Source organism: Scyliorhinus canicula, chromosome 2, assembly GCF_902713615.1.
Source record: "Scyliorhinus canicula chromosome 2, sScyCan1.1, whole genome shotgun sequence".
Lineage (NCBI taxonomy): Eukaryota > Metazoa > Chordata > Chondrichthyes > Carcharhiniformes > Scyliorhinidae > Scyliorhinus > Scyliorhinus canicula.
The window spans coordinates 97851226-97878566 of NC_052147.1; the positions used below are offsets into that span (position 1 = coordinate 97851226).

Sequence of the window (27341 nt, forward strand, 5' to 3'; positions counted from 1 at the left end):
CGTGCTCAAACCCTCTGCTCCCACAGCTAACACCCACCTATCGCTGAGAAATTGCTGGTATAAGGTTATCCGAACTCTTTTGCCAGTATTCTCCGACCCACAAACCCCGCACCCAGCTCCCAGATTAAAGTTTTCCCACATCATTCCATTTCTGTCCCATGCTGTCACGCCCTCAATCTTCAGTCAGCCCCCCCTTTTGCCCCAGTCACATTTTCCCTCCTCTGTCATACCCCTCTACCTCCATCATAACACTGCAACCCCATCACAAATCTCTCTCTTCTGTCACCCCTCCCCTCCTGCCCCCATTAATTGTTGACAATAAGAAAATATCTCCATCATAAGTGAGGCTACATCCAATTACTAATTGTTATAGTCTGGTGGGGTTCTGAGTAACGCAACTGATTTTATATTGAACAGATTTACAAGGCAAGAGACCAGGAGCAGATATGACGGAAACCTCTGAATCTTCTCCGGTGCCACCAACTCCACAGGCACCCCCCACACTGGAGACTCCTGACCCAGTTGTAAAGCTTCCCTCTGAGGACAGGAAGGAGCCCCTTCAGCACAGCGCCACAGTAACAGCAGAGGGCGACGCCCAAGATCAGCGGAGCTGTAGTCCAATCCAAGCGAGCGTAAAGACCGACATGTGCAGTTTGGAGCCTGTTGGTTCATCCCTCGATAGTCAGTCAGATGTCACAGTCAACAACAGCCCAGAACTTGAGGAAGCGAGGGCTGAACAGGCTGTGCCCCCATTACGGACGACGAAAGAGACCGCTGTGCAGAGAACATCATCAGACAACAAGAGTACTTCAGCCTCATCGACCACCGCGCAGCTGGCCTTGGACCAGGATGTTTCATCTGACGAGCTCAGCAGCAAGCTCCGCTCACAGAGGCTGGATTCTTCCTCATCCTCAAGTGAGGCCAATGCGCTAAACGCCGGCATACCCCCTGTCCCAGTTGCTAAACTACCCTCGCCAAGGCCCCTTCTGCCAACTTTCACTGCCAAGGAAAGCAGCATTGGCACCAGCATGACCCTGCCCAAGGTGAGGACTCCATTGGTGCCAAGGGACAGCATCCAGCTGGCGAAGAAACACTACAGCCAGCCACAGTCTGGCACGGAGAGGTTCAATCACATAGTGTGTATTGACATCTGCTCCTTCAAACCCATGGCCTTCCCTCGGCAACCCATCCAGGTACAGGAGACAGACATCGACGATGTTCCCGAGCAGATGGAAACGGAAGAGTGTGACGGCTCTCCCACACAGGAGCTCTCCCTCCCATTGCTGTCCGTGTCAAAAGACGTACTGGATTCTGAAAGTGGCAAACGTGTCTCAATCAGCAAGCCTCCGCCGCCACCTTTGCATCGCTTCCCATCTTGGGTAAGATTAAACTTTCCCCGCAGAACATTCAGAAATGTCTCCTCCGTGGACCCACCCCTCTCGGTATATCAACACTCAGGCCTGCACACACCTCCCTACTAGGAGTTTTCTTTCCATTCTGTCACTGCATTGGGAGCTGCTGGCTAGGCCAGCATTTATTGCCCATCCCTAAGATTACAAGAGTCCGAGCCTGCCCCCCCCCCCCCCCCCCCCCCCCACACACACACACAAGTATAATGGGGCTCCCCACCCTGGTATAACAGCACTTTCTCTCTCTCCCACAATTGAATCGCACTCCTCCTAGCTCCCCTAGTTTAATGGTACCCTCCTTCTCCCTGAGTATAACAGTACGCTCTCTCGCACTCCCAGTTTAACACCACTTCTTCTCCCAACTCCCCTCCCCCAGTACTACGGCAGGGTGGGTGAGAGGTTCGGATGAGGGAGCGGACGCAGTGGGATGGGGGTTGGGGATTGTGGGGTTAGTAGAATATTTAACTTCTGGATTATGCAGACATTCCGTTCCAATGCATCCCACCTTAATTAGTGTCTTAATTAGTAACTATCACATTTACTGTCCTGTGTGGACATTAAATAAGTTTTTCTTATTCACGGAATGTGGATGTCACTGCCTTCTTGAACCGCTGCAGTCCGTGTGGTGGAGGCATACTCACTGTGCTACAGTATTAGAGAGGGAGTTCCAGGATTTTGACCCAGTGACAGTGAGGAACGGTGCGATATTTCCAAGTCAGGATAGTGAATAACTTGGTGGGGAACCTCCAAGTGGTGGTGTTACCACGTATCTGCTGCCCTTTCCCTGGGCGATAGAGGCCACAGATGTGAAGGTGCTGCGAAGGAGCCTTGATGAGTTCCTGCAGTGCATCTTGTAGGTGTACACACTGCTGCAACTGTATGTTGCTGGTGGAGGGTTTGAATGTTTGTGGATGGGGTGCCAATCAAGCGGGCCGCTTTGTCCTGGATGGTGATTGGAGCTGCACTCATCCAGGCAAGTGGAGAATATTCCATTACACTCCTGACTTGTGCCTTGTAGATGGTGGACAGGCTTTGGGGGGGTCAGGAGGTGACTTACTTGCTTTTAAACTGATTCTCACTGAACCTCAAATGTAATCCCTCCGACACAGGTTTCCTGCTTCTTGGAAACCTGGTAGCACCCGATGCTGAAAGGAACGTGGAGGGAGGAGCAGCTCCTCGTGAACCTGCTCCTGGGCCGGGCCAAACTCGCCATAAAACAGCAGCAGGCGGCCGAGAGTGTAATCCAACCCGACTGTCTCCCCTCTACATTTATAGTCAGGTTTCCTTGGAGAGGGTGCATGCAGTGTCCACGGGCCCCATTGAGGCCTTCCGTGCCCGCTGGGTACCACAGAGACTGGAGTGCATTATTGACCTTTTTTTTATCACATTTTAGTTTGACATTTTAAGTTTCGTTTTTGTGATTTTTTTTTGGTTTGAGGCAGTATCCCTTTAAGAGGATGCCCCTTTTAATTTGTCCCTCAGTTTATTTAATTTGGTTTATTTGATTCAATCAAAATAGTTAGTAACCTGGCAGCTGAAGGGAGGTGAGGCTGATTGAATGGAGGAGATAACATTTTGTTTTTATTCCTTTCATGGGGTGTGGGTGTCGGTGGCAAGGGCAGCATTTGTTACCCATCCCTAATTGCAGGAGAAATGAGTGGCTTGCTTGGTCATTTCAGAGGGCAGTTAAGGGTCAGCCACATTGCTGTTGGTCTGGAATCACAAGTCGACCAGACCGAGTAAGGATGGGCTGGCTCGAGGAGGGGGCTGTGAGGGATTGTGGCTGGAGCAGGGCAAGTAGTCCTGTTCCTGGCACGGGAGAGACAATGGCCTCGTGGTAATATGACTGGATCAGTAATCTCGAGGCCCAGGGTAACGCTTTGGGGACATGGGTTCAAATCCCACCACAGCTGGTGGAATTTAAATTCAATTAAATTAAAAACTGATCTCCGTAATGGTGATCGTGAAAATATTGTCGATTGTCCTAGAAAAACATCTGGTTCACTAATGTCCTTTAGGGGAGGAAATCTGCCGTCCTTACCCGGTCTGGCCTACATGTGACTCCACATCCACAGCAATTTGGCTGATTCTTAACTGCCTGAAATGGCCTCAAACCATTTGGTACAAGGTCAATTTTGGGATGGGCAACAAATGTTGGCCTTGACAGCAACACCCACATCCCAAGAAAGATTGAAGGGTCAGTGTGTGTGTGTGTGTGTGTGTGTGTGAGCAGTGAACGTCAGACAGATTGCCTGGCAATGCCTTGTGAGCTGGCATCTTGCTCCATCTACCTGTTACATGGTTTTGTAGCCCTACTTACCAACAGGCCAACATCTTTAAGCTGGACTGTTTACGCTCCCAGATCCTCCTGCCAGCCAGGGGCATATTCTCCTGGGGAGGGTCCCCTCAGCTCTAGAACAAAGTTGCCCCCTCCCCTCCCATTCACCTCCGGAGTAGTGTTTGGGGTTGGCACGAGACGCACAACGTGATTATGTGGTTCCAGACTTGAAGAGAAGACTGCCTGATCCTCAAAATAGGCAGGTTTTTTTTTCCAAAACACAGGAAAACAACAATTACTGGGATTGCATGTCTGAGCTTTCTTGGGAAATTGACTCACAGTGTACTCGGCATAAATTTATAATGAGCACTCCTTATCTTACTGGGTTTTCTATATTTGGAACCATCTAAATATGGGCTGAATTTTACATGGGTGGGGGTGCTTCACTTTGCTTGGTCAGCTTATCCGGCAGACACTTAACAGTTGTCGGGTTTTAATGAACTAAATTCGGACTTCCAACCCGAAACAGGAGGCATCCTCCATCGCCTGGCCACCAGACTGTGTTTCACTGGGTAACCTGGATACTTGACGCCAGCCTCCACCACTCAGCAAATTTACCTATGGGGCAGGTGAGAGGGTGGGTAGACGATGAGCATGGCACCATTGCCATGGCACCCAACCCTTTTACATGCCTGGGCCAGGGGGCGGGGGGGGGGGGCGGGGGGCGGGGGGGGGGGGGGGGGGGGGGGGGATGGTTAGTAAAATTCAGTCCTTAGCAGAGCAAATAGCTGAACGGATCTTGTGTGACTTGGTTCCCCATGACTCAGATATGTGTGACTACGGAGTTACTACAGCACAGAAACAAGCTATTCTACCCAATGTGGCTCTGCCAGTGCTCATGCTCCCACTCCTCACTATCCAATTTAACCAGTATATTCTTCTACCCTATTTCCCCTTCATATTTATCCAGTTTCCCCTTGAATGTATCTACTCCGTTGACCTGTGGCATTCCCGGTGGTAGCAGGTTCCACATTCTAACACTCTCTGGGAGATAAAGTTCCCCCGGGTTCCCTATTAAATTTATTAGTGATTATCTTTACCTTACATTCATCACCCCTACTTTTGACTCCTTTACAGGTGGAAACATCTCGACATCTATCATATCAATTCTTCATAAATATAAAGACCTCCATCAGGTCACTGTTTGTTCTTCTCTTCTCCAGACGCTATAACCCCAGCCTGTTTAGGTGTCCCTGATATTGATATCCTGACTTCTATCTTCATTTTCTTTGCCCACTTTTGTCACATCAAAACTAAACAGTGTTGATTTGGATTGTTTGTGTGTGTGAGTTAGTTTACGTGTGTGCGTGTTTACGTGTGTGCGCGCGCGCATGTGTGTGTTTATGTGTTTGTGTTTGTTTATGTGTGTGCGTGCATGTGATTGTGTGTGTGTGAGTTCGTTTACATGTGTGCGTGTTTACGGGTGTCTGCGCGCGCATGTGAGTATGTTTATGTGTTTGTTTACGTGTGTGCATCTTTACGGGTGTGTGTGCGCGCATGTGAGTGTGTTTTTGTGTTTGTTTACATGTGTGCGTGTTTACGGATGTGTGCGCCCATGTGAGTGTGTTTATGTGTTTGTTTACGTGTGTGCGTGTTTACGGATGTGGCGCGCATGTGAGTGTATTTATGTGTTTGTGTTTGTTTGTTTAAATGATTGTTTATGTGTCTCCACTTATATATGTATGTGTGTTTGTGTATGTTTGTGTGTGAATGGGGTGGCACAGTGGTTAGCGCTGCTGAAACACGATGCCGAGGACATGGGTTTGATCCTGTCTGAGTGAAGTTTGCACATTCTCGCCGAGTGCGCGGGCCTGACCCCCGCAACAACAAAGATGGGCAGGCGAAGTGGATTGGCCACATTAAATTGCCCCTTAATTAGAAAAAAATGATTGGGTACTCTTAAATTTTTTTTTAAAATGTTTGTGTGTGAGTGTTTTTGTGTGTGTGGGTTTGAGTGTTTGTGTTTATGGGTGTGTGTACATGTTTCTGTGTGTACGTGTTTTATGTATATTTTATGCGTGTGTGCATGCAAACGTGCTGTGATGCCAGGGACTAAGAACCCGAATAAATAATCCAGCAAAAATGACCTGATTCTTACCTCTTTACAACCTTTGATACAGTCAGCCACATCATCTTCATTCAGTGCCTCTCCTCTAATGTCCAGCTTGGCACAAGCTGTATCTTTCTTTTTCTTCTTTTTTTAATAAATTTAGAGTACCCAATTCATTTTTCCAATTAAGGGGCAATTTAGCATGGCCAATCCACCTAGCCTGCACATCTTTGGGTTGTGAGGGCTAAACCCACGCAAACACGGGGAGAATGTGCAAACTCCACACAGACAGTGACTCAGAGCCGGGATCGAACCTGGGACCTCGGCGCCATGAGGCAACAGGGCTAACCCACTGCGCCACCGTGCTGCCAGCTCCGTATCTTTTAAGGTCTTTCATTTGTTTAGTTTCTGTTTTTCATAGAAAATACATATGGAGGCCATGCAACCCACCAGGCCTGTGCTGGCTATTTCCGACTAGCCCATTGCCCCGCTCCTTATCCATTGTTCTGTAATTGATTTCCCTTTTGGGGGTTGGGGGATGATCAGATTGTAGTTCTGACCACATGTGCCGCTATTCCTACAATCCTCCGGGAAATCCGGGAACCCCAGAATCTTTTTTCCGAGGGAAAACAGGGGGAGGGGAACACAGTTGCAAAGCTGAAACGTAAAGGAAGTAATGGAATGACCCCACCAGGAAAGAATGGCATGAACACGGAAAAGCTGACCAGCAGCAGTCCTACGAGAGATGGATAGACGGATGCTCATCCTCGATTGTGTGCATGGTGCTGGACTGTCTTTGTTAGTGAAGCAATCTCTCTGCTTAAAGAAAGGAACACATTTATTCAGCCGCTTTCGCAACCTCAGAAGGTCCCAAAACTCTTTGCAACCAATGAAGTGCAGCCAGCCTGTTGGAATGCAGGAAATGTGGCAACCAGTCTGCACACAGCAAGATCCCACACAAAGCACTGTGATCATGGTGAGATTATCCATTTTTACCATGTCAGCTGAGGAATAAATAAAGGATAGGAGAACATTAATGCACAGAATGGGATCTTTTGCCTGCACCCCAAGAGGGCAGACAAGGCCTTGGCTTAATGTCTCACCTGAAAGAGGGAGCCTCGGACAGTGCAGCGCTCCCTCTGTACTGCACTGAACGGTTGGCCTAGAATTTGTGCTCGAGTCCTGGAGTGGAACTTGAACCCACAATCTTCTGATTCAGCTGCAAGAGCGTTATTCACCGTGCTGTGGCTGTCACTAGTGAGTCCCCTCTCCAGAGTAAATAGTTACACTCCTCTGCCCCTTATTCAAACAGAGATTGGGATTACAGATGAGTTACTTGAGCTTTGTACACAGTGACTGATTCCCAACGCCCTATTGAGTCCTTCCCTTGTCTTTACAGGAGGGTCGAATCTACGCCCTGGCCAAGTCTGGCATGAGGATGTCGGATGTGTCCTTTGGAAGCAGCTCCCCTAAGAGACGTAAGTACAGCTATTCAAGTAGCGCCATTCCTTGACCGCATGCTCAAGCGGCTGTGTAGCTCTGGCTGCTTCATAGTCGAAGGGTACGAGGGTGGATTCATTCAGTCAGTACTCAGCTTCATCTCTGGTGAGGCCTATCTTGCAGACCCAACACCAAACCAGCACAGAGGGAATACTTAGAAACCAATTAGTCAACTGATTGTGTTGCCTCATCAATAGGTAGAATTAGAAGAAAAAAGGACTTGTCTTTCTATGACACCTTTTCCAACCCCAAGCCAATTAACTACTTTTGAAGTGTAGTCATTGGAATGCATCGTTTTGTTGGTTTACACCATCGAGGCAACAGGTAATCTGTTTTACATGCTGGGCGTGAGATAAATATTGGCCAGGACACAGGAGAAGCGTCTTTACTGTTCCTCAAATGGAATCTTCTTACATATGCCTGAGGTGGGACCTTAGTTTAACTTCTCAGCTGAAAGATGGCATCTCCACACTCCCTCAATGCTGTGCTCAGAACATCTGGAGCAAGGCTTGAACCCAAGGCCTTCCAACGTGAAGGTGAGAGTGCTGCCCTCTGAGCCATAGCTGGACTCTGTGGAGTCACATACCGGGGGCTGGTGACGATGTGCTCATGAATTGGTGTACTAGTGGGTAGATTGTCCAGCATGATTACTAAGTGTGTCTGTGCCCTCATGTTCACGTATGAATATGTGGGCAGACTATTTTGTTCAGTAAATTGTAGACAGGCCCAGTCTGTGCCCATGTGGGCACGAGGCCTAGGACTGCCAACCCGCCAGGATTGTCCAAGAGTCTTCAGCTACTGAAGATTAATTTCCGGGGCAATGCCGTGAGAGAAAGATACGGAGAGAAATCACATTGGGCATTTTATTTTTAATTTTGTTTTCTTTGAAACTTATGTATGGAAATATTGGAGATGGGGAGAGGGCCAGTTAGAGGTGTGAGGTCATGTAATGAAACCCCCGGGAATCCGAGGGTTGGCTACCCCAATGATGTTCCTTTGATGGAGTTGCTGTGTGCAGAGCGGGTGGCCCTCCATTCGCCTGGAAGGGACTCCTGGTCGGGTGAACCTTCCTGTCAACTCCACTTGTGAGGTCGAGAAGCTTCTTCCAGTGGCCGCTCAAGGTGTTGACTCTGACACCTGCACAGCTGTCCCTGGGAAATGGTGGGTCTCCAATTGCTACTGCAAACTCACAGGAGCAGCAGCCCCCACTCGGCCCCTGCAGCTCACATCCCAGATAAAAGGAAGGGCTTCCCCCTGTAATTAAATCCAAGGAATGTGGGCTGTGTTTACCAGTAAATCCTCACGAGCTCAACTTCAAAGCCTTGAATAAACAGAAGGCAGGGAGGCAGGATCTGAAGAGGGTTCGGAAGAATCAAAGAGACAGCAGGGGAAAGGTAAATTCTAGGCCTTGGCAGAAATGAGTCTGTTTTCATCAGATTTGTTTCTCAGCCATTTTCAGGTTTGTTAGCTCGTTACGCTCTCTGCCCCCTTCACAGACGAAGGGAACAACTGCTGAGCTTCTGGATTATTGCTGGTGCCCACCTCACTGATGAAAGGGATCAGTGCCCACCCCTGCAGCTGTTAGCCTAGATCACTTCACACCTAAGATAGGGAGGGCTGATTGCAACCCTGCGCACACACCTTGCAGAAACCGGGAAACCGGGCATTCAAATCACCCAGGGTTACTTATCTGTTTCTTGCCTCCTACCAGATCCATGGGTGATGGAACCAAAAAAGCCCAGCAAAGGGAAGTGTCGACTTACTTTCCTGGGCCTTGGAGGAGCAGGAGTCTGTCAAATTAATCTGTTCCGCCCGAGGAACCTCACCCTTCACGTTGCTTGGGGTTACCCTGCCCTGACATTTGAGGCCTCAATTTGGGAGAAGCCCGTTTGGTGCCCTGCACCTCGTCTGCCAGTCTTAAATATCTCGGCTTTAAAATGATGGGCTGGTCTCTTCACTGTATGTAAGGAATTGGCCAGAAGTGAAGTAGATCTCTCAGTGTGAGGACGTGTTACAGGTTAAACCTGTACGGGTTAAGCTCTTTATCTTTATTCTAGTGCTAACCTCCTGTTTCTGTTTTGCTGCCCAGTATCAAACCTTCCTGCGAGTATAAGCTCTGGGCCCTTCACCCACCTCATTTACAAGAACGTGACTGTTCCCGTCTACACCACCTTGAAAGGGGTAAGACAATTAACTGTTTTGCAAAAGTATATTGACCCACAAGGAACTCTGTTAGGACTTTCCAACACTTTGTCACCATGTTTGGGCTGCACGGTAGCACAAGTGGATAGCATTGTGGCTTCACAGCGTCAGGGTCCTGGGTTCAATTCCCTGCTGGGTCACTGTCTGTGCGGAGTCTGCACGTTCTCCCCGTGTGTGCGTGGGTTTCCTCTGGGTGCTCCGGTTTCCTCCCACAGCCCAAAGATGTGCAGGTTAGGTGGATTGGCCATGATAAATTGCCCTAAGTGGCCAAAACAGGTCAGGAGGGGTTATTGGGTTACGGGGATGGGGTGGAACTGAGGGCTTAAGTGGGTCGGTGCAGACTCGATGGGCCGAATGGCCTCCTCCTGCACTGTATGTTCTATGTTGTTCTATGTCACTGGGGAGAGATGTTCGCACTTCATAGGGAAAGGAGGAAAATGTGGCGAGGCGATTGCGAGGCAGGTCGTCCCTTGTTAATTCATTTTAGGGATACTGAGGCCAGTAGGAGCAAGTCAGCCATCACCCCAGCTGATGCTAGCACACGTTTCACTGTCCATGTACTAAATTGTGCATAGGTCGCTGGGGAGGCACATTAGAAATTATTCTTTCTTTATCCATGGCTGACAGCCAATGAGACAGCCCATTCATGTCAAGCCTGCATTGTTTCCGTAACAAGGGCCCGTTTTATGTGAACAGGTTGTTACACTGTCTCACAACCCCTCATCAGGCTGAGTGATTAAAGGAGGGGTGTCCCTCCACTCCCATTGGACACAAATGTATCCCACCTGGGGGCAGAGCTCTGGGGCTGAATTCTCCGCCGGCGGGATGCTCTGCTTTGCCGGCAGCCTGGAGGTTTCCTGAAGGGGCTGCCCCACATTGGGAAACGTCATTGACCAGCCGGCATAACAGAGCATCCCGCCGGCGGGGTGAAGCAGAAATGTGGCGCGGTGGGGCGGAGCATAACCGCCGCTGGTCTTCAGTTCCGCAGGGTTACTGACCTGCTCATTAGTTCATCGTGTCTGGCTTCATCATTAACCACTTGTCCATTTCCTCACTCTGTGCCTTCCCAGCTGGTGACAAGCAGTGATCCGTCATCACCGGCCAACTCCCATGTTTTTTGGTTCTGAATGTCACACGTGGACTGTGGGGAGGAGACACATTGTTCCATGGAGTCGCGTTTGAAAACTAATTGGAGTGAAATTTTGCCAAATATTTTATCACAGAGACTGCGGCTGCAGTTTTATCGCAGGATGGGGTTAAATTCTTAAAAGAAGAGAAACCTGATCCCCCAATCTATGGCAAACATGCCCATTTCCGGTTTAACCAGGGGTCAGGCAACAGTGACCTGTCCTCGTAAGACGTATCAGTAATTATACATTTGATTGAGGTTCTGCCTCAGATGTTAGCAGCCACTTGGATTAACAGCTACAGAATGTGGGTGTCTCTGACGAGGCCCTCCTTCCCTCCTCCACTCCCGTCCCTAAATGTAGTGCAGGCCTCCCCTTCCCTACAGCCTCTGCAGGCCTCCTGTTTCGGCAGCCAGCGCAGGCCTCCTCTTGCCAGCAGCCTCTGCAGGCCTCATATTGCCAGCAGCCTCTGCAGGCCTCATATTGCCAGCAGCCTCTGCAGGCTTCATATTGCCAGCAGCCTCTGCAGGCCTCATATTGCCAGCAGCCTCTGCAGGCCTCCCCTTCCCATCAGCCTCTGCAGGCCTCCCCTTCCCATCAGCCTCTGCTGGCCTCCCCTTCCCATCAGCCTCTGCAGGCCTCCCCTTCCGGACTCCCAAAGAGCCTAATTTTCCCCATCTCCAGTAGTTTTACAACTAATAAATGAACATACTCAAAGAAAATTATAACAGCAGGCAATATTTTTTACATTTCCCTGATGATATTTCTCCTGGGTTTGCTCCTGGAGCCTCCAGGCCAACCTTGGAGTTTTGGCAGCCCTGAAGCACAAGCTGAATATTTCTCACTCCAGTGGCTGAAGTTTTAGACCCTCAGTGAGAGATTGGGTCAGGCCATTTTAACTGCTGTTGTTTGTTCAAAACCAAGAGTTGATTATTTTCTTCCCGATGGACTTTTCACAGAAAGCCACACAGATCAGCCACATTCCCTTCCCAGATGAGTCCTCGGGATCTGACGATGACAGCAGTTCCCAAGCCAGCTTCCGAACGTCCACCGTGGGATCAGAGCCGAGGAAAAACAGCGGCCCTGGGAGTCCCCGAGCTGTGAAAAGAGGTAGGTGATCAGTGGGATTGCAAACCGAGTGGCAGGCATCAGTCCTCAGTGAGCAAAAGAAAAACAATGTGTGTCTATGTAGCACCTGTCAGGATGTCCATAAGCACTTCGCAGCCAATTAAATACTTTTGAAGTGTTGCAAACAGTGCAGTAGTCCCTCAGTAGCCCCTGAAGTTTAGCCTTGATTATGTGTTCCACTTCCCTGGAGTGGAACTTGAACCCACGGCCTCCTGACTCTGAGGTGAGAATACTGGGCCAAGGGCTGACACTGTGAAGAACTTTCACGGTATTGGAACATCTGCCGGAGATGGGAATCAGTAGTGATTGAGGTGGTGATCAAAGGCAGGTATAAAGTGGTAGCATTGCAGAAGGCTTTTGTAGGAAAGGAGTGAGGTGGCACAATGAAGGGACGTGGGAACCATGGTGACTGGCGGATCGTGGAGAAGTTCGATGGTGTTAGTGCTCAGGACATTCAACACCGTATCAAACAGTATTGTGAAAACTTGCTGATTGCATTGAAGAGACCCTCCCCCCTCCTTTACATAAAATATAAAACCACCTATAGCTCGTGGACTGGTGAATAAATTGGGCGCCTACCCATTGTTGAGGTTGCCTAGGTGACGAGCGAACTTGAGCTTTGCCACACAGTCACAATTTAAATGAGTCTGACAAGATTGTAGTTGGATTTAGTCTACTGTACACTTGGTGCACTGAGAAAGGTCAGAGTGTGAGGTTTGGATCTACAGAGTAAGTCCCTGCAGGATTTTTTCTGATTGGATGACTGGGCTATAAGTGAGATCTCTTGGCACTGTGAGATTTCTTTTATCTTGTGCACATGCCTTCATACAGGGTGACCCCATTGAATAAGGGGGAGTCGATGATCTTGTGGTAAAGTAACGGGTATAGTACTCCAGAGGCCCAGGCTCTTGGGGCACAGGTTCAAATCCCACTACGGTGAAATTTAAATTCAATGAATAAAATTTAGAACTGGAAAGCTTAGTCTCAGCAACAGTAACCATGAAACTACCATTGATTGTTGTAAACGCCCATCTGGTTCACTGATGCCCTTTAGGGAAGGAAATCTGCCATCCCTGCCTGGCCTGGCCTACATGTGACTCCAGACCCACAACAATGTAGTTGACTCTTCACTGCCTTCAGTACAAGGGCAATCAAGGGGCAAGCCCATGAAAGACTAAAGAAAAAAAATGATTGAAGGATTTAATAGGGTGGATAGAGGGAAACTATTCTGTCTGGTGACGGTGAGGGTGGCGGTGAATTAGGCGGCATTCAGGGATAATGCCAGGAAGCACTTCTTCACACAAAGAGTAGTGGAAATCTGGAACTCTCTCCCCAAGAGGCTATTGAGGCTGGGGTAGGTTGAAATTTCAGAAGTCCAATTGATGAATTCTTGTTGAGCAGGGATATTAGGGGGTCAAGAATCAAGGCACTCTGATTGAATGATGATGCCTCCTCCTGTCACTAAATTCCAGTTCCTTCACTAACTGCTCATCATTAATGCCTGTGATTGGATGTGGTGGAAATGGTTGATGAATGAGGGAGAAATCACCGTGTCTCTTTCTCTGCAGGGGTCTCGATGTCCTCAGTTAGTTCTGAAAGTGATTATGCCATTCCTCCTGACGCCTGCTCCGTGGACAGCGATTACTCTGAGCCGGAGCACAAACTCCTTCGAACCTGCTCCGTCTACTCGTCAGAAAGCAACTGCAATGTAGGTGATCAGACTGTATTTCCGGTACATTAAGGGCCACTGAAAAAAGGATTGGGCATCACTTTAAGACAGTTATGGGCAACTTGTGGCCCAAGGGCCACATGTGACCCACCTGGGTTCTGAGTGGGGCCCGCAAGACATTTAGTTGATTGTTGCCCGCGCGGACGGTCACCACATTCCATTGATTTCCAGCCGCGTAGTTCATTTCCCACCAGTATGACTGAAGTGATGCATACACAAAGCAAGGGCAAGTGAAGTGAGATGCATGTTGATAGCTCACAGCATTGTCTGTGAGAGCCGTGCACTCCCTCCGTGTCCAAAATGTAGGTGTTTCTTTTGGTTTCACCATTTGAAGTTGATAAGTTTTATTAATACATAAATGGCTAAGCATTTCCTAGGGCTCGTTCTGAAATGTTCAACGTGTATTAAATGTATTTAATCTTATTCTTAGGGTGATGGTTAGTGAACAATCCTGATTTCCGGGCATGATTAAAAAAAAGAAAATTAAGAGTACCAATTATTTTTTTCAATTAAGGGACAATTTAGCGTGGCCAATTCACTTACCCTGCACATCTTTGGGTTGTGGGGGTGAGTCTGACGCAGATGGGGGAGAATGTGCAAACTCCACATAGATAGTGACCCGGGATCGAACCCGGGTCCGTGGTGCCGTGAGCCACCCAATCTGCTCCTCAACCACCCCCCACCAATGGCGGCCCAACCGAGGTTGGCTCCCCCACCCCTCTCTGAGCACCGGGGCAGCAACCCCTATGCCCCCAGGCTCTTTGCCTTTGAGCGAAGAAGTCTACTTAGCTCCCCGCAGCAGCCTTTCCGCTCGATTTTGGCCCCTCCCATGGTTTAATGGCCGTAACGCGCTCTCGCTTAAGTGCAATGTGGCCATTAAATCCCGCCCCTCATCTTGCGGCCCACTTTAGATGACGGACGGCCACTCATGCGGCCCACTCACTAGTTTAGGTTGCCCGTCACTGCTTTAAGGGAGTGGATTAACCATCGAATGTCCCTGGGGCCATACATTCACACCCAACAAAAAGGTTACTTACATGTATTAGTCCATCTGGACAGGTGCAAGCTCCACACAACCATCTCTGTGGACCAGTTCCCTCCCAGATTGTTGTAAATTAATTCATTTAGTCCCTTTTACAAGCTTTTCAGATTCTCCAGTGCTCCTTGAAGGTTCTAATCTTGTGACATTTATCCATGGCTCTCACCTGTGTTTACAGATCGACCAAAGTAGGCCAAAAAGTACAGGTAGCTGAAAACAATCAGACATCAGTCATAAAAGCTTTTAAAAAATGTATTAATGGGATGTAGGTGTCACTGGCAAGGCCAACATTTATTGCCCACCCCTAATTTCCCTTGAACAGAGTAGCCTGTTCGCCATTTAGGGGTCAAGCACATTGCTGTGGGTTTGGAGTCCCAAGTAGTCAGACAGGGCAAGGGTGGCAGATTCCCTTTCCTGAAGGACATTAGTGAACCAGATGGGTTTTTACAACAATTAACTTTTTATTGAATTTGAATTTCATCATCTTCCGTGGTGGGATTTGAACCTGGGTCCCCAGAACATTACTCTGGGACTCTGTTTCAGTGACAATACCACCACACCACCACCTCCCCACCTCCCCACTGGTTGTTGTTTAGACATTGTACCTGTATTTCATATCATTTACAGCATAGAAACAGTCCATTTAGCCCCAACAGGTCTACGCGGGAGTTTATGCTGCACTTTTTCCTAATTTGCTACACCTTCCAGGAACGGGAAACGGAACTGATTGAAGCTGAAGCTCCTAAAGGGTTACTGACTCTGATTGGACTTATTCTAGTGCCATGACATGACTTGGGCTGAACGGTTTCACAAATCGAGGTCTTGAGATCTGGTTAGGCCACAACTTGCATCCAGTCCTGGTCACCCACTTTGGGAAGGAGGTGAGGGTCCTTGACAGGGATGCAGAGGAGATCTATCAGAACGGTTCCGGGGATGGGGAGGATTTTAGCCACAAGGTTGGCTCTGAGAGACTGAGGTTGTTCTCCTTGGAGCAGAGGAGATTACGGGAAGATCTGATCAAGATTCTGGCCAGAATTTAAAGTTGAACGTGTGGACACGCGCCTCACCTGGAATCATGTGAGAAGATGCTGGACGCACTTCCCGATGTCATTGCACTTGTGTGCAATATTAGATCCGATGGGCCGCATGCAGTTATTGTTAAGCGGGCAGTTAACCCATTAAGCAGCCAATGGTCGGTGACTTCATGTTGCCCGCCTACTTTTACTTGGCTAATCGGCCATGTAGCATTCACGTTTCTGCTACAAACTCCATCCAGGGCTAAACAAAATAAAAGGAGATATTTGAGGGATGAGGTGCTCCGTGTCAGCTGCTTGAATTTGCAGTGTAGACCCAATTTGCAGCATTTCTTTGAGCTCATTTTATTTGTACACACACTGCTGCAGCTCCCTCAGGCTGCTCCACAGCAGCTGTCATCCTTCAGGGAGTTCAATGGAAACGCCCTCCCTCACCTCGTTCGGACACCTGTCCTCTTCCCACCCCACCCCAGCAGTATTTAGCCTTTCTCTGCCCATATGACGCAGGTTGCCAGTGTGAAATCGTGGTCGAGGGCCGATCGCGGCCAGAACAACATTCTGGGCCCACCGATTCTGTGCACGCAAAAAGCGCAAGGTTCGGGCCTATCCCAGATTTGGATACGGTAGACAAATATATGCACACCCATTAGCTGATGATACAAGGTCGAGGGGGTCACAGATTTAAGTTTTGGGGCAGGAGGTACAAGGAGGACGTGAGCAAAGATGTTTTTACACAGAGAGTGGGACTGACCTGGAACTTGCTCCTTGCAAGGCTGGTAGAAGCGGAGACGGTCAGTGATTTTGAAAGGAAATTGGATGGGCATTTGACGTAATTAAACTTTGCAGATTTACGGGGATATTTCAGAGGAGTGGGACTGACTGGATTACTCCACAGACTCGGCATTCACTCAAAGGACTGGATACCCTTCTGTATTGTACTATATGGCTTCCCCACCTGACGCCCTACCACCCTGCCTGCACTCACACCATCCACTCACAGCCTATTGGAAAGTAAACAGTCTTTTCCTTATCTGATTGGATCATTCCTTTTTTAATTAAAAAATTTTTTTTTACAAGATGTCGCCAGCCTTTCTCCCCGTCTCCCTTCTTTTACCGTTCCTTTGATTTTTCTCTCTACTGGTTCACAGAATTGGACAATCTGAGTTTTGTAGGTCGCAAACGAGACCAAATCATGTTGGTGAAAAGAAAACTAGGTATATATTTCCAACGTACATCAGATCCCATCCGGGTCTGCTCTGTTGGCTCCATACCTGACTAACTTTATACAGATCTCAATCATGAATGTCCTGGGGCTCCCTGCCCCTTTAGCGGGGAAGCTCGTATTCAACTGGACTCACTGGCAGACTTACTGTCCCAACCCCATAGGTCTCATGCGGGTTATAACACTGAGAGAGACAGCAAATCTAAAGACTTTACCGTTTCCTCACTCAGGTGCTTGCAGACCCCTTGACCCATTTATATGTCTGTTGGTTGCAGGAGCCTTTAGAAAAATCTGGTTATCTGCTGAAGATGGGGGGCCAGGTAAAGACATGGAAGAGACGATGGTTTGTGCTGAGGAACGGTGAGATCCTGTACTACAAGTCACCTGTGAGTACCCCAAGTCAGAGGATAGAAATGGGAGATACTCAGTTTATTATTGGATGGATCTGAAGTTGAAGCTTTGAAGACATGTTAAGTTTTTAACAATATGTTGTGCCCTTTTCTGTCCTTTGGTATCGCAGAGTGATGTCATCCGCAAGCCACAGGGCCGGATTGAACTCGGCTCCTCCTGTCGCATCGTTCGTGGTGAAGGAGCGCAAACCTTCCAGGTGAGGGCCTCCCATCTTCACAGAGCATGGCAGAAAGAATATAGGAGCTCACCTGGAATGTCCATCCCTGGTCTGGCCTGGGTTCGAACCACTGCCTCCCTCTCCACCCTGTCTCTGCCCACCTGCTACTCAAACCCTCGTCCGTGCCTTTGCCACCTCCAGATTCACCTATTCCAATTCTCGCCTTTCCATATTCCCCAACCTGCACCCTCTGTTAACTATGGCTCATCCAGAATTCTGTCTCTCCTGCTCTTGCTGACTTCCGGCCTTGCCGGTTACCAGCCATGCTGGATCCTGCACTAATCAGTCCTGGCTTTGCCGATTCTGAGCTTGCCGATTTCCGTCCTGACCAATTCCCAACAGTGCCGATTCTGGGCTTTGCCGGGTCCTGTCTTTGCTAATTATCAGCTTGGCTGACTCCCGGCCTTGCATCCGGCCCCTGCCGATCTCCATCCTTGCCACCTGACCTCTATTCTTACTTTAGTTCTTGGGGTATGTTCTTCAGCAGCTCCTGTCTTCTGGCTCCCCTGCTGACTTCACTCAGCTTCACATCTGATCTCACACTGAAGTCCTGGGCTCCATCTAATGGCAAAGGTTAGTTAGTGCAGGTAGATCTGCACCTTCAGCTATTACCGGCATTAACCAACTTCAGCCCTTAGTTGGAGCCTGCTCAATCCAAAAGCACTGAACTGAGGTGACCTGCTGAGATTTTCCAGCATTTTCTCTTTTGGAATAGTAAGGAGGGTTGGTTTAGCTCACTTGGCTCGACAGGTATATTACAGCCTTCTGGACTTAACATTGAGTTCAATAACTTCAGACGGTGAACTCCCTCCTCCTCCTTCACCCCATTTTTTATTTCTATCAATTTCTTTTCATTTCTTCCATTAATCTGTTCTTCCCTCTCCATTGTCCCCCCTCCCTCCTCCCCACTTGGGCCAACTGTTCCCAGTTGCCCTTTGACACACTGTTTACCTCTGTTCTGCCAGTCACACATTCTAATCTCTTCTTAGTCTTAAATACCCTCGGGCGGGATTCTCCCAGCCCCGGGCTGGCCCGGAGAATCCCCGCAACCGGAGAATCGCCGGCACGCGATTCTTCGCGCAACGGAGAATCGGCGCCATTGGCGTCGGTGCGTTTGCCGCCAGTCACGGTCCGCGCTGTGCGGCCGGGCCGCCGGTTCTCTGGCTCGAATAGGCTGAGCGGCTGCTCTAAAAAGGCAGAGTCCCGCCGGCGCAGTCCACCCCTGGTCGCAGTCGGCGGGAACTCTGCGTGCCGAGGGGGGGGGCCTGTGGGGGGGCTCCGGGGCTCCGACCCTGGGGGGACGGGGGGGCCTCCGATGGGGCCTGGCCCGCAAACGGGGCCACTGATCGGCGGACCGGCCTCTTGCTCCCCGGCCTATTTTCTTATGCACCGGCCCCTGAACTCCCGCGCCATGTTGCGTCGGGGCTGGCGCGTTGAGGTAGGCCACCGCGCATGCGCGGGTTGGCGCAGCGCACAGTTCGCGCCGGGATGGGAGGCTGAAGCGGCGTGAACCATTCCAGCGCCGTGCAGGCCCCCTCTAGGGGCCAGAATTGGTACTCCCCAGCGGCCAGTTCACGCCATCGTGAAATGCGACTGCGTTTCCAACGGCGTGGACACTCTGCCGCCGAATGGGAGAATCCCGCCCCCTCATTTACATTCCTTTTGTCTTCTGCCCTTGGCATCTTTGTCAATCTCCACATATCGCTGGCCCCCTATCCCACCCCACACCCCCCCCCCACTACCGTATAAATCTGACCCCATTTCCAGTTTCTTCTAGCATTGACAAAGAGTCACTCAGACCCGAAGCGTTAGCTCCGTTCTCTCTCCATAGATGCTGTCAGACCTGCTGAGATTGTCCAGCATTTTCTGTTTTTGTGGCTAGACAGGTGGTTTGTGATGCAGAGCGAGATCAGAAGTGTGAGTTCAATTCCTTTACCGGCTGAAGGTTATTCATGAAGGCCCTGCCTTCTCAACCTTGCCCCTCGCCTGAGATGTGGTCATCCCACGGTGACTTTAACTTACCTTTTACTGAGGTGAATGCTGTAAATATTTAAAATTATTTAATTCCACATTACATTTGGGGCTGGTTTAGCACAGTGGTTCAATAGCTGGCTTATAACGCAGACCAAGACCAGCAGTTTGGGTTCAATTCCCGTACCAGCCTCCCCGAACAGGCGCTGGAATGTGGCGACTAGGGACTTTTCACAGTAACTTCATTTGAAGCCTCCATGTGACAAGCGATTTTCATTTCATTTCTTTTATATTTGGTGGTTAGCACTGCTGCCTCACAGCGCTGTGGACCCGGGTTCGATCCTGACCCCGGATTCGATCCTGGCCCCGGGTCACTGTCCATGTGAAGTGTGCATATTCACCCCATGTCTGTGTGGGTCTCACCCTCCACAACCCAAAGATGTGCAGGATAGGTGGATTGGCCATGCTAAATTGCCCCTTAATTGGAAAAAAACCGAATTGGGTACTCTAAATAAAAAAAAACACTTCTTTCATGTTTAGTAATACATTTTACAAATTATTTCTGCTAGGAATGCACAGTTCAGCAAATGTATGGCACTGTATTTCAATGGTGCACTCGCCGAAAGAACCTAACTCTGGCTTCAGCGTTAGTTTCTATGGAAACCCATAATTCACATGAAGTTGGTTCACTTAAAGTCGCGATTTTTAGGAATGCAATCACAAGTGAGGAATTACTGTACTGCTTTTCCATTCTTGCTACCAAAGTGAACGAGTTCACATTTCCCCACATTAGACTCCTGATTATATGCCTGAGTACACCTCTGTGAAACACCGTGGGAAGTTTTGCTACAAATTATTATTCCACTAGGAAGTGAAAATTCAGAGTATCAGTTCTAAGTGGATTCACTTCATTTATTCAGTAAAACATACCTTCTTGTGTCAACAGAGGCGAATGAGCACTTTACACTTGCCAAATCAACGGGTTGATTTACTTGACTTGAACAAAATGCTGTTAACTTCCCTGCTGCTGTATCTGATCAGAGCCTGTCTCCGTCTCCTTTCCCACCATCCCCAGATATATCCCTCTGTTCATAGTCAGATGGAATCAGAGACTTCCAAACAAAATGGCCGTGATCCTCCGCCCCCATTTTCGGCAGGTGGGAAAGCCGGAGGGGACGGAGAATCCAAGAGGTACCCCAAAACGGCATTTGCGGCGGCGGGATTTCCTGTTTCCATTGTCATCCCGCGCTCGCCCCCTCACCTCCAGTAATGTAATGGGGTTCCTGCCGTGAAATGGGGTTCCTGCCTCATTACCATATATTTACATCTAATTAGTGGGCCTCCCTGCTCTGTTATCCCACCCCCCCTCCCACATTAGATAATCCCGTCCCCCCACCCTGTTTGCAATAGGTCTTGACAAACGAAGACCTGGCGAAGAGAACCTGCCGGGCGTACAGGTAAGTCTAGCCCCCAGGCGGGAGAGGGCAATGCCAGGGGCAATGCCAGAGGGCACTGCTGGAGAGGGAGTAGCACCCATTGAGGTTTTTGGTGAGGGGAGGAGGTTCAGTGTGTCCATGGGGTGGGGGGAGAGGGATGGTTTCTTGTGTCTGTGAGAGGGGGTGGGCGTTTCCTGGGGAGGGGGTGTTGACTCTCCCATGTCCGCCAGTGGTGGGGATCCCTTTGTTTTGATCCATCTCTTGAAAGCACAGGTTCCTGGCGGGGCGGGTTAATTCAGAGCCCGCCTTGCCAACATCACGTTTTAACCAAGTATCAAAACAATCTGGTGGGAAATGCCAGCAGTGGAGCCAGCAGGCAGCACATCACTTTTCCCACCTGAGTTGTCACTGAGTTCAAAAAAAATGAGAAAATGTTGTCCACTGGGTGGCACAGTGGTTAGCACTGCTGCCTCACCACGGCAGAACGCGAGTTCAATTCCGACCTGGGTTGACTGTGTGGAGTTTGCACATTCTTCCCGTGTCTGCATGGGTTTCCTCCGGGTGCTCCGGTTTCCTCCCATAATCCAAAGATGTGCAGGGTAGATGGATTGGCCATGATGAATTATCCCTAGGTGGGGTTACCTGGATAGGGTGGGAGATTGGGCCTAGGTAGAGTGCTCTTTCAGAAGATCAGTGCACACTCAATGGGCCAAATGGCCTCCTTCTAAGAAAACACGGCCACAGGTTCAGACAGAGATGCTGTCTATTTCCAGCATTTTCTGTTTTTATATCGAACAAACTGAAAAAGTGCTTCCATGGAGCATATTAATGGCACTTCAGAGGTTCCTTCTTTTAAAAAAATGTTTGTGCTTATGGTTTGTTTATAAAATCCCAACATTCAAACTCTATTTTCCAAGTCCTTCCTGTGGCAAAAAAAAGTCCAAAATAAGTCAAATCACCGAAAACATGTTACACAACTCCAAAGGAGATTTGAGAAGTTTGTTTTTTCCCCAGAGCCCATTGGAGCCGGAATACTTGATGTACCCAGTGTGGGATGTGTGGCTGAATTTGTTTTTGTTTTGTTTCTAATTTAGAGTACCCAATTCATTTTGTTCAATTAAGGGGGAGTTTAGCGTGGCCAACCCACATCTTTAGATTGTGGGGGCGAAACCCATGCAAACACGGAGAGTGTGCAAATTTCACACAGACAGTGACCCAGAGCCGGGATCAAATCTAACCTCCGTGCCGTGAGGCAGCAGTGCTAACCACTGCGCCACCATGCTGCCCCATGTGGCTGTATTTGTATTGATGCAGCAGAGCCCTGCTCCAGGGATAATGAGAGCTGGAACCCATTCATTCATCAATGGCTGAAGAGGGCCACCATCATAATTCATTGCTGCTTGTCTCTCCTGCAGCTGGTGACAGAGAAAAGGACGTACTACCTCACTGCTGACTCCCCAAATATCCTGGAGGAATGGATCCGAGTTCTCCAGAGCATTCTGAAGGTTCAGCTGGCCAGCCCGGTCATCACACAGATTGAATCAAAGCCGTCTGTCAGAGGCTGGCTGACTAAGGTAAGAGGCTGATGGGAACTTTGGCCACGATCCTACACTGTCAAAACAATCACTCTCCTACCCTCCACCTCTCCTACCCTCCGCCTCTGATATCCACACCGAAAAGACAGTGAACTCGCTTTTGATCAGCACTCATTGGCTGAATTTTATGGTCCCTAGGGACAGGAGAGTCCCCATAAAATACCCCCCCCCCCCCCCCCCCCCCCCCCCACCACTACCATTTCTCTTCCCCCCTGGCCTGCCTGCCCCGACTGCCTACTTCCTCCAACCCCACTCACTCTAGCCTGGTCCCAGCAATACCCCACACACCCCTTTGTACTCCAGTTCCTCGGATTTGTAGTCTCAGCAGTGGCCACCACCAGCAGTGGCGCTACTGAGCTCAGAGTGCTGTGTGCCATTTGATTGGCTGCAAACTTTCAGAGGCGGTGCCTCCTGCCCAAATGGAGATGAGTAACAGGTAGAGTTCCCGCCTTAAAACAGTTAACGCCCCTCCCAGGGTTAAATGACCACAGGGCGACATTTAATTCAGTCCCTGGACTGTCTGCAGAACAACGGGCGCGATTCTTCGCAAATCCGGCATGCCGTGAAACTGGCCTTGTTTCACGCCAGCCTCAGAGCTCCGTCCCGGGACCCGATTCTCCTCCCCCCGGGCGGGGCTAGTATCGGGGCCGGGGGAATCACGGCGACGCGGAGTTAGCGAACGTCGCTAACTCCGCCCGCCAAGAGTCACGGCGGCTGAAGCGCACAATGACGTCATCCGCGCATGCGCGGGTTGGGCGGCTCCAACCCGCGCACGTGCGGATGACGTCATCACGCAGACGCGCCAAACCCGCGCATGCGCGGGCCGTCATGCCCCTCAGCCGCCCCGCGGACTGATCCTGCGGGGCGGCGGAAGAACAAATAGTGCACGGGTATCGGACCCGCTGCCCGCGTCGGTGCCCACCGATCGCAGGCCCATGCCACCCTTGGCACGGCCCCGCCCATCATCTGGGTTGATCGTATTCAGGCGAGGCCACAGGGACTCTGATGTTGCAGATTCCTGGGCTTCCTGTAGGGTTATAGCAAACTTATAAGCGGCAATTCCCTTATATCTTCACTATGAAGTTACATCTTTTCTACCCCATTGATTTCCCCGAGTCACATAGGAAACATGTTTCTCGCTGGTTTGCTAATTCACATATCAAAACACCCTTCAGACAGCTGACCGTATCAATTTAATTTTGTCCCAATTTAATGTTACCCAATTTTCCCCAATTCGCAACACAATAGAAATGCAAGATCATTGTTCCTTCATTATGAACTCGTTTGGTGACAACTATCGAGGCTATGGGTTTTCCTTTTCCATCATCTTGACTTGGCACCTCCAGAGTTTGGTTGGGGCAATACCCCAAATACCCTGGTTCACTAATATCTTTAGAGGCACAGGGATGGTGTAGTTTAAGACGGAGATGAGGAGAATTATTTTTCTCTCAAAGGGTCTTTAGTCTGTGGAAAACAATGGAGGGTGTGTCATCCAATTTATTCAAGGCAGAGTCAGATAGATTTTTGATGGACAAGATTGATGAGGAGCAGACAGAAAGGTGCAGTTGAGTCCACACCCAGATAAGCCATGATCTTATCGATTGGCGGGGCAGGCTCAAAGGACAGAGGAACCTTCTCTTGCTCCTCGTTCCTATCTTCCCAGACGGATAGAGGGTTAACATTTCAGCTTAATGTCCTTCCCTCAGAAATGAAAGAAGCAGAGATTTAACAGCGTTGAAGCAAGTACAGAGCCAGCTATATGGGGAGGCAGTGAGGATAGATCCGTGATAGAGTGGAAGATACGGCTGATTAGATGAGACTGCATTTGATGTTGTGAGGTGTCTCAAATGGAAATCTAGTTATCAGAGCAGGAAAGGGGAAAAACCCATAAAGGGAAGAGTTAAGCAAATTTGCAGAAAGTTAAATATTCCAGCAGAAAAATCTCTGACTTCAGCAATGTGAGGAAGTAAGTAACCTATGCAATGTGATGTTTGCCCACCTTGCACCTTTATTTTAACAGTGGAAGTTCCCATTTATCTTTTTCCCCTAAAGACAATAATCCAGACAGGACATTGGGAGAAGAGCAGGGGAGTGGAATGAATTGGATAGCTCGATCAAAGGGCTGACACAGGAACAATGCGCTGACTGGCTGGATCATTCTATGATTCTGTGATAGTATTCCAGCCTCACTCTCTGAGAACAGTAAAGTAAACAGGATTGGGCAGAAGGATTACTCCGTGTACACACTCTTCCTGCGTGTGTTACAAAAGACCATCTAGCTGCAGTGTGAGACATCCTAATTCATTAAGAGACTGGCCTGCACAATCAGGACACTGCTTGACGGAAGCAGATAGTGGAGAATATGGGGAGGTGAAATCACTTAATTTACTCATTTTGCGAAACAGGTGACATTAGATTATCAATCCATCTCACCGTCCCGATATTCTGTTATGGTGAAGTCAGTGGGTGGGATTCTCCAATCCCCCAGCTGCGTGTTTCTCGGCGACACGGCACGGTAGCACAGTGGTTAGCACCGTTGCTTCACAGCTCCAGGGTCCCAGGTTCGATTCCCGAATTGAGTCACTGTCTGTGCAGAGTCTGCACGTTCTCCCAGTGTCTGCGTGGGTTTCCTCCGGGTGCTCCGGTTTCCTCCCACAAGTCCTGAAAGACGTGCTGTAAGGTCATTTGGACATTCTGAATTCTCCCTCTGTACCCGAACAGGCGCCAGAATGTGGCAACTAGGGGCTTTTCGCAGTAACGTCATTGCAGTGTTAATGTAAGCCTACTGTGACAATAAAGATTATTATTATTTGCTGGCGGCAGGATTCTCTACTCCTGTCGCTTATCAGTGGGATTATCCATTGCAGACACCCCAGACTGCCGGGAAACCCACAGGCAGGAGTCCACTGCCGGCGGGAACAGGGAATCCCAACAGCCGGAGAATCCTGACCAGTGTCAATCAAGATAGAGGAAGGTGTGAAACGGCTGCATATCCACTTTGCGGCATGAGCCATGGTCTGATTTCATCCCGGGATGTTGTGGTGTCTGCAACATTGAGAGTCTGAGTACATAATGTGTTTGTTTCGAGTATGTTTTGACCTCGACACGTTGCCCAAAGCATTCAGCCTGCCAGATGTTTCTACTGCATCAGCACAACTAAACAGCTGCTTTTCATTTCTGCGTTGGTTGTTGGGGAAGCTGGGTTGCTCACTCAGTTGGCACCAGTTCAGAAGCTATGGTTCAGCAAAACCAATTAAGTCATTTGAACTGGTGCCAGGTCAGAAGAATGTTCAAATCGCTTCTTCATTTCTGAGCTGTGTTTCCATGGTAACAGTTTATTTTCTATCAGTTCTCCTGATTAAAGTTTCTCTCACACAGTTTTCAGCTCAAACCTTTGTCCCACCCTTTCTGCCCTGCAGTTAGTGCCGGAGCCAGGCAGCGCGGAGTGCTGGAGCCGGGCTGCACGGAGTGCCGGAGCCTGGGCCACGTGGAATGCTGGAGCTGGGTTGCTCCCAGCAGTACTCCAGCTGAGGCCAAACAAGTGTCTTACACAAATTCCACATAACTTCCTTGCTTTGTACTGTATGGCCCTGTTAATAACGCCAAAGATACTGTATCCTTTACCAGCCACTCTGCTACCTTCAATGGCTTATGCACATATATACCTAATCTTCTCTTGAATCCTCTTTAGAGTTCTACCATTTATTATATGTTGTCTCTCCGTGCTGTTCCGATCAAAATAAATCACTTCACATTTCTCCGCATTGAACTTCATCTGCCCCCTGTCGGCCCAGTCCACCACCTTGTCAATGGCCTTTTGAAGGTCTATATGATTCTCCTCACAGTTCACAATTTTCTAAGCCTGTATCATCTGCAAATTTCGAAATTGTGCCCTGTGCGCCAAGATCTACGTCATCAATATATAACAGGAAAAGCAAGGCCCCTGAGGAACTCCACTACAAACCTTCCTCCAGCTTGAAAAGCATTGATTAACCACTACGTGGATGTGTTAGCTATGATTTTCCAAAATCCTTTCAATTTGGGAATGGTCTCACTAGATTGGGCGCTGGCTAATGTTACATGCTGTTTGTCAAGAAAGGAGGGAGAGAGAAAATGGGGAACTGCAGGTCAGTTAGCCGAGCATTAGTTGTTGGGAAAATGCTGGAATCTATTATTAAAGAAGTCTGAACAATTCACTTAGAAAAGCTTAGCATGATCAGAATAGGTCAACGTGGTTTTATAAGAAGTCCTGTTTGACAAATGTATTAGAGTTTTTTTGAGGCAATAAGTAGATAAAGGGAAAAGAGTAGATGAAGTGTAACCTAGATTTCCAAAAAACATTCGGTAAGGTCACACAAAAGGCTAAAAGGAAGAATTTGGATTTGCTTTATTGTCATGTGTACCGAGGTACAGTGAAAAGTATTGTTCTGCATACACTCCAGACAGATTTAATGAAAATTGCTTATTGTCACAAGTAGGCTTCAAATGAAGTTACTGTGAAAAGCCCCTAGTCGCCACATTCCGGCGCCTGTTGGGGAGGCTGGTACGGGAATTGAACTGTGCTGCTGGCCTGCCTTGGTCTGCTTTAAAAGCCAACGATTTAGCCCAGTGTGCTAAACCAGCCACACATCATTCCACACATGAAAAGAAACATAGGGCACACATAAATACACACTGCAAATACACAGGCATCAGGTGCAGCATACAGGAGTGCAGTACTAAGCAGTAGAAAAGATGTGTGAAGAGATCAGATCAGTTGTTTAGGAGTCTGGTGACAGCGGGGAAGAAGCTGTTTTTGAATCTGTTTGTGCGTGTTCTCAGACTTCTGTATGTCCTGCCCGACGGAAGAAGTTGGAAGAATGATTAACCCGGGTAGGAGCCGTCTTTGATTATGCTGCCCGCTTTCCCAAGGCAGTGGAAGGTGCAGACAGAG

At 49.0% G+C, this 27341-nt stretch overlaps 1 protein-coding gene across 2 annotated transcripts in view; it reads left to right on the forward strand.

The window, feature by feature from the left end:
- plekhh1 (pleckstrin homology domain containing, family H (with MyTH4 domain) member 1) overlaps window positions 1–27341 on the forward strand; it is a 165543-nt gene that overhangs the window by 89652 nt on the left and 48550 nt on the right. Inside the window, exons 7-14 of one of the 2 annotated variants that reach the window (XM_038783805.1) lie at window positions 418–1379; window positions 7197–7275; window positions 9387–9478; window positions 11586–11736; window positions 13323–13462; window positions 17054–17164; window positions 17290–17385; window positions 22229–22387. In XM_038783805.1, coding sequence (XP_038639733.1) covers window positions 418–1379; window positions 7197–7275; window positions 9387–9478; window positions 11586–11736; window positions 13323–13462; window positions 17054–17164; window positions 17290–17385; window positions 22229–22387 — 1790 coding nt within the window. The remainder of the gene's footprint in view (window positions 1–417; window positions 1380–7196; window positions 7276–9386; window positions 9479–11585; window positions 11737–13322; window positions 13463–17053; window positions 17165–17289; window positions 17386–22228; window positions 22388–27341) is intronic. The other variant, XM_038783811.1, reaches the window with a different exon arrangement.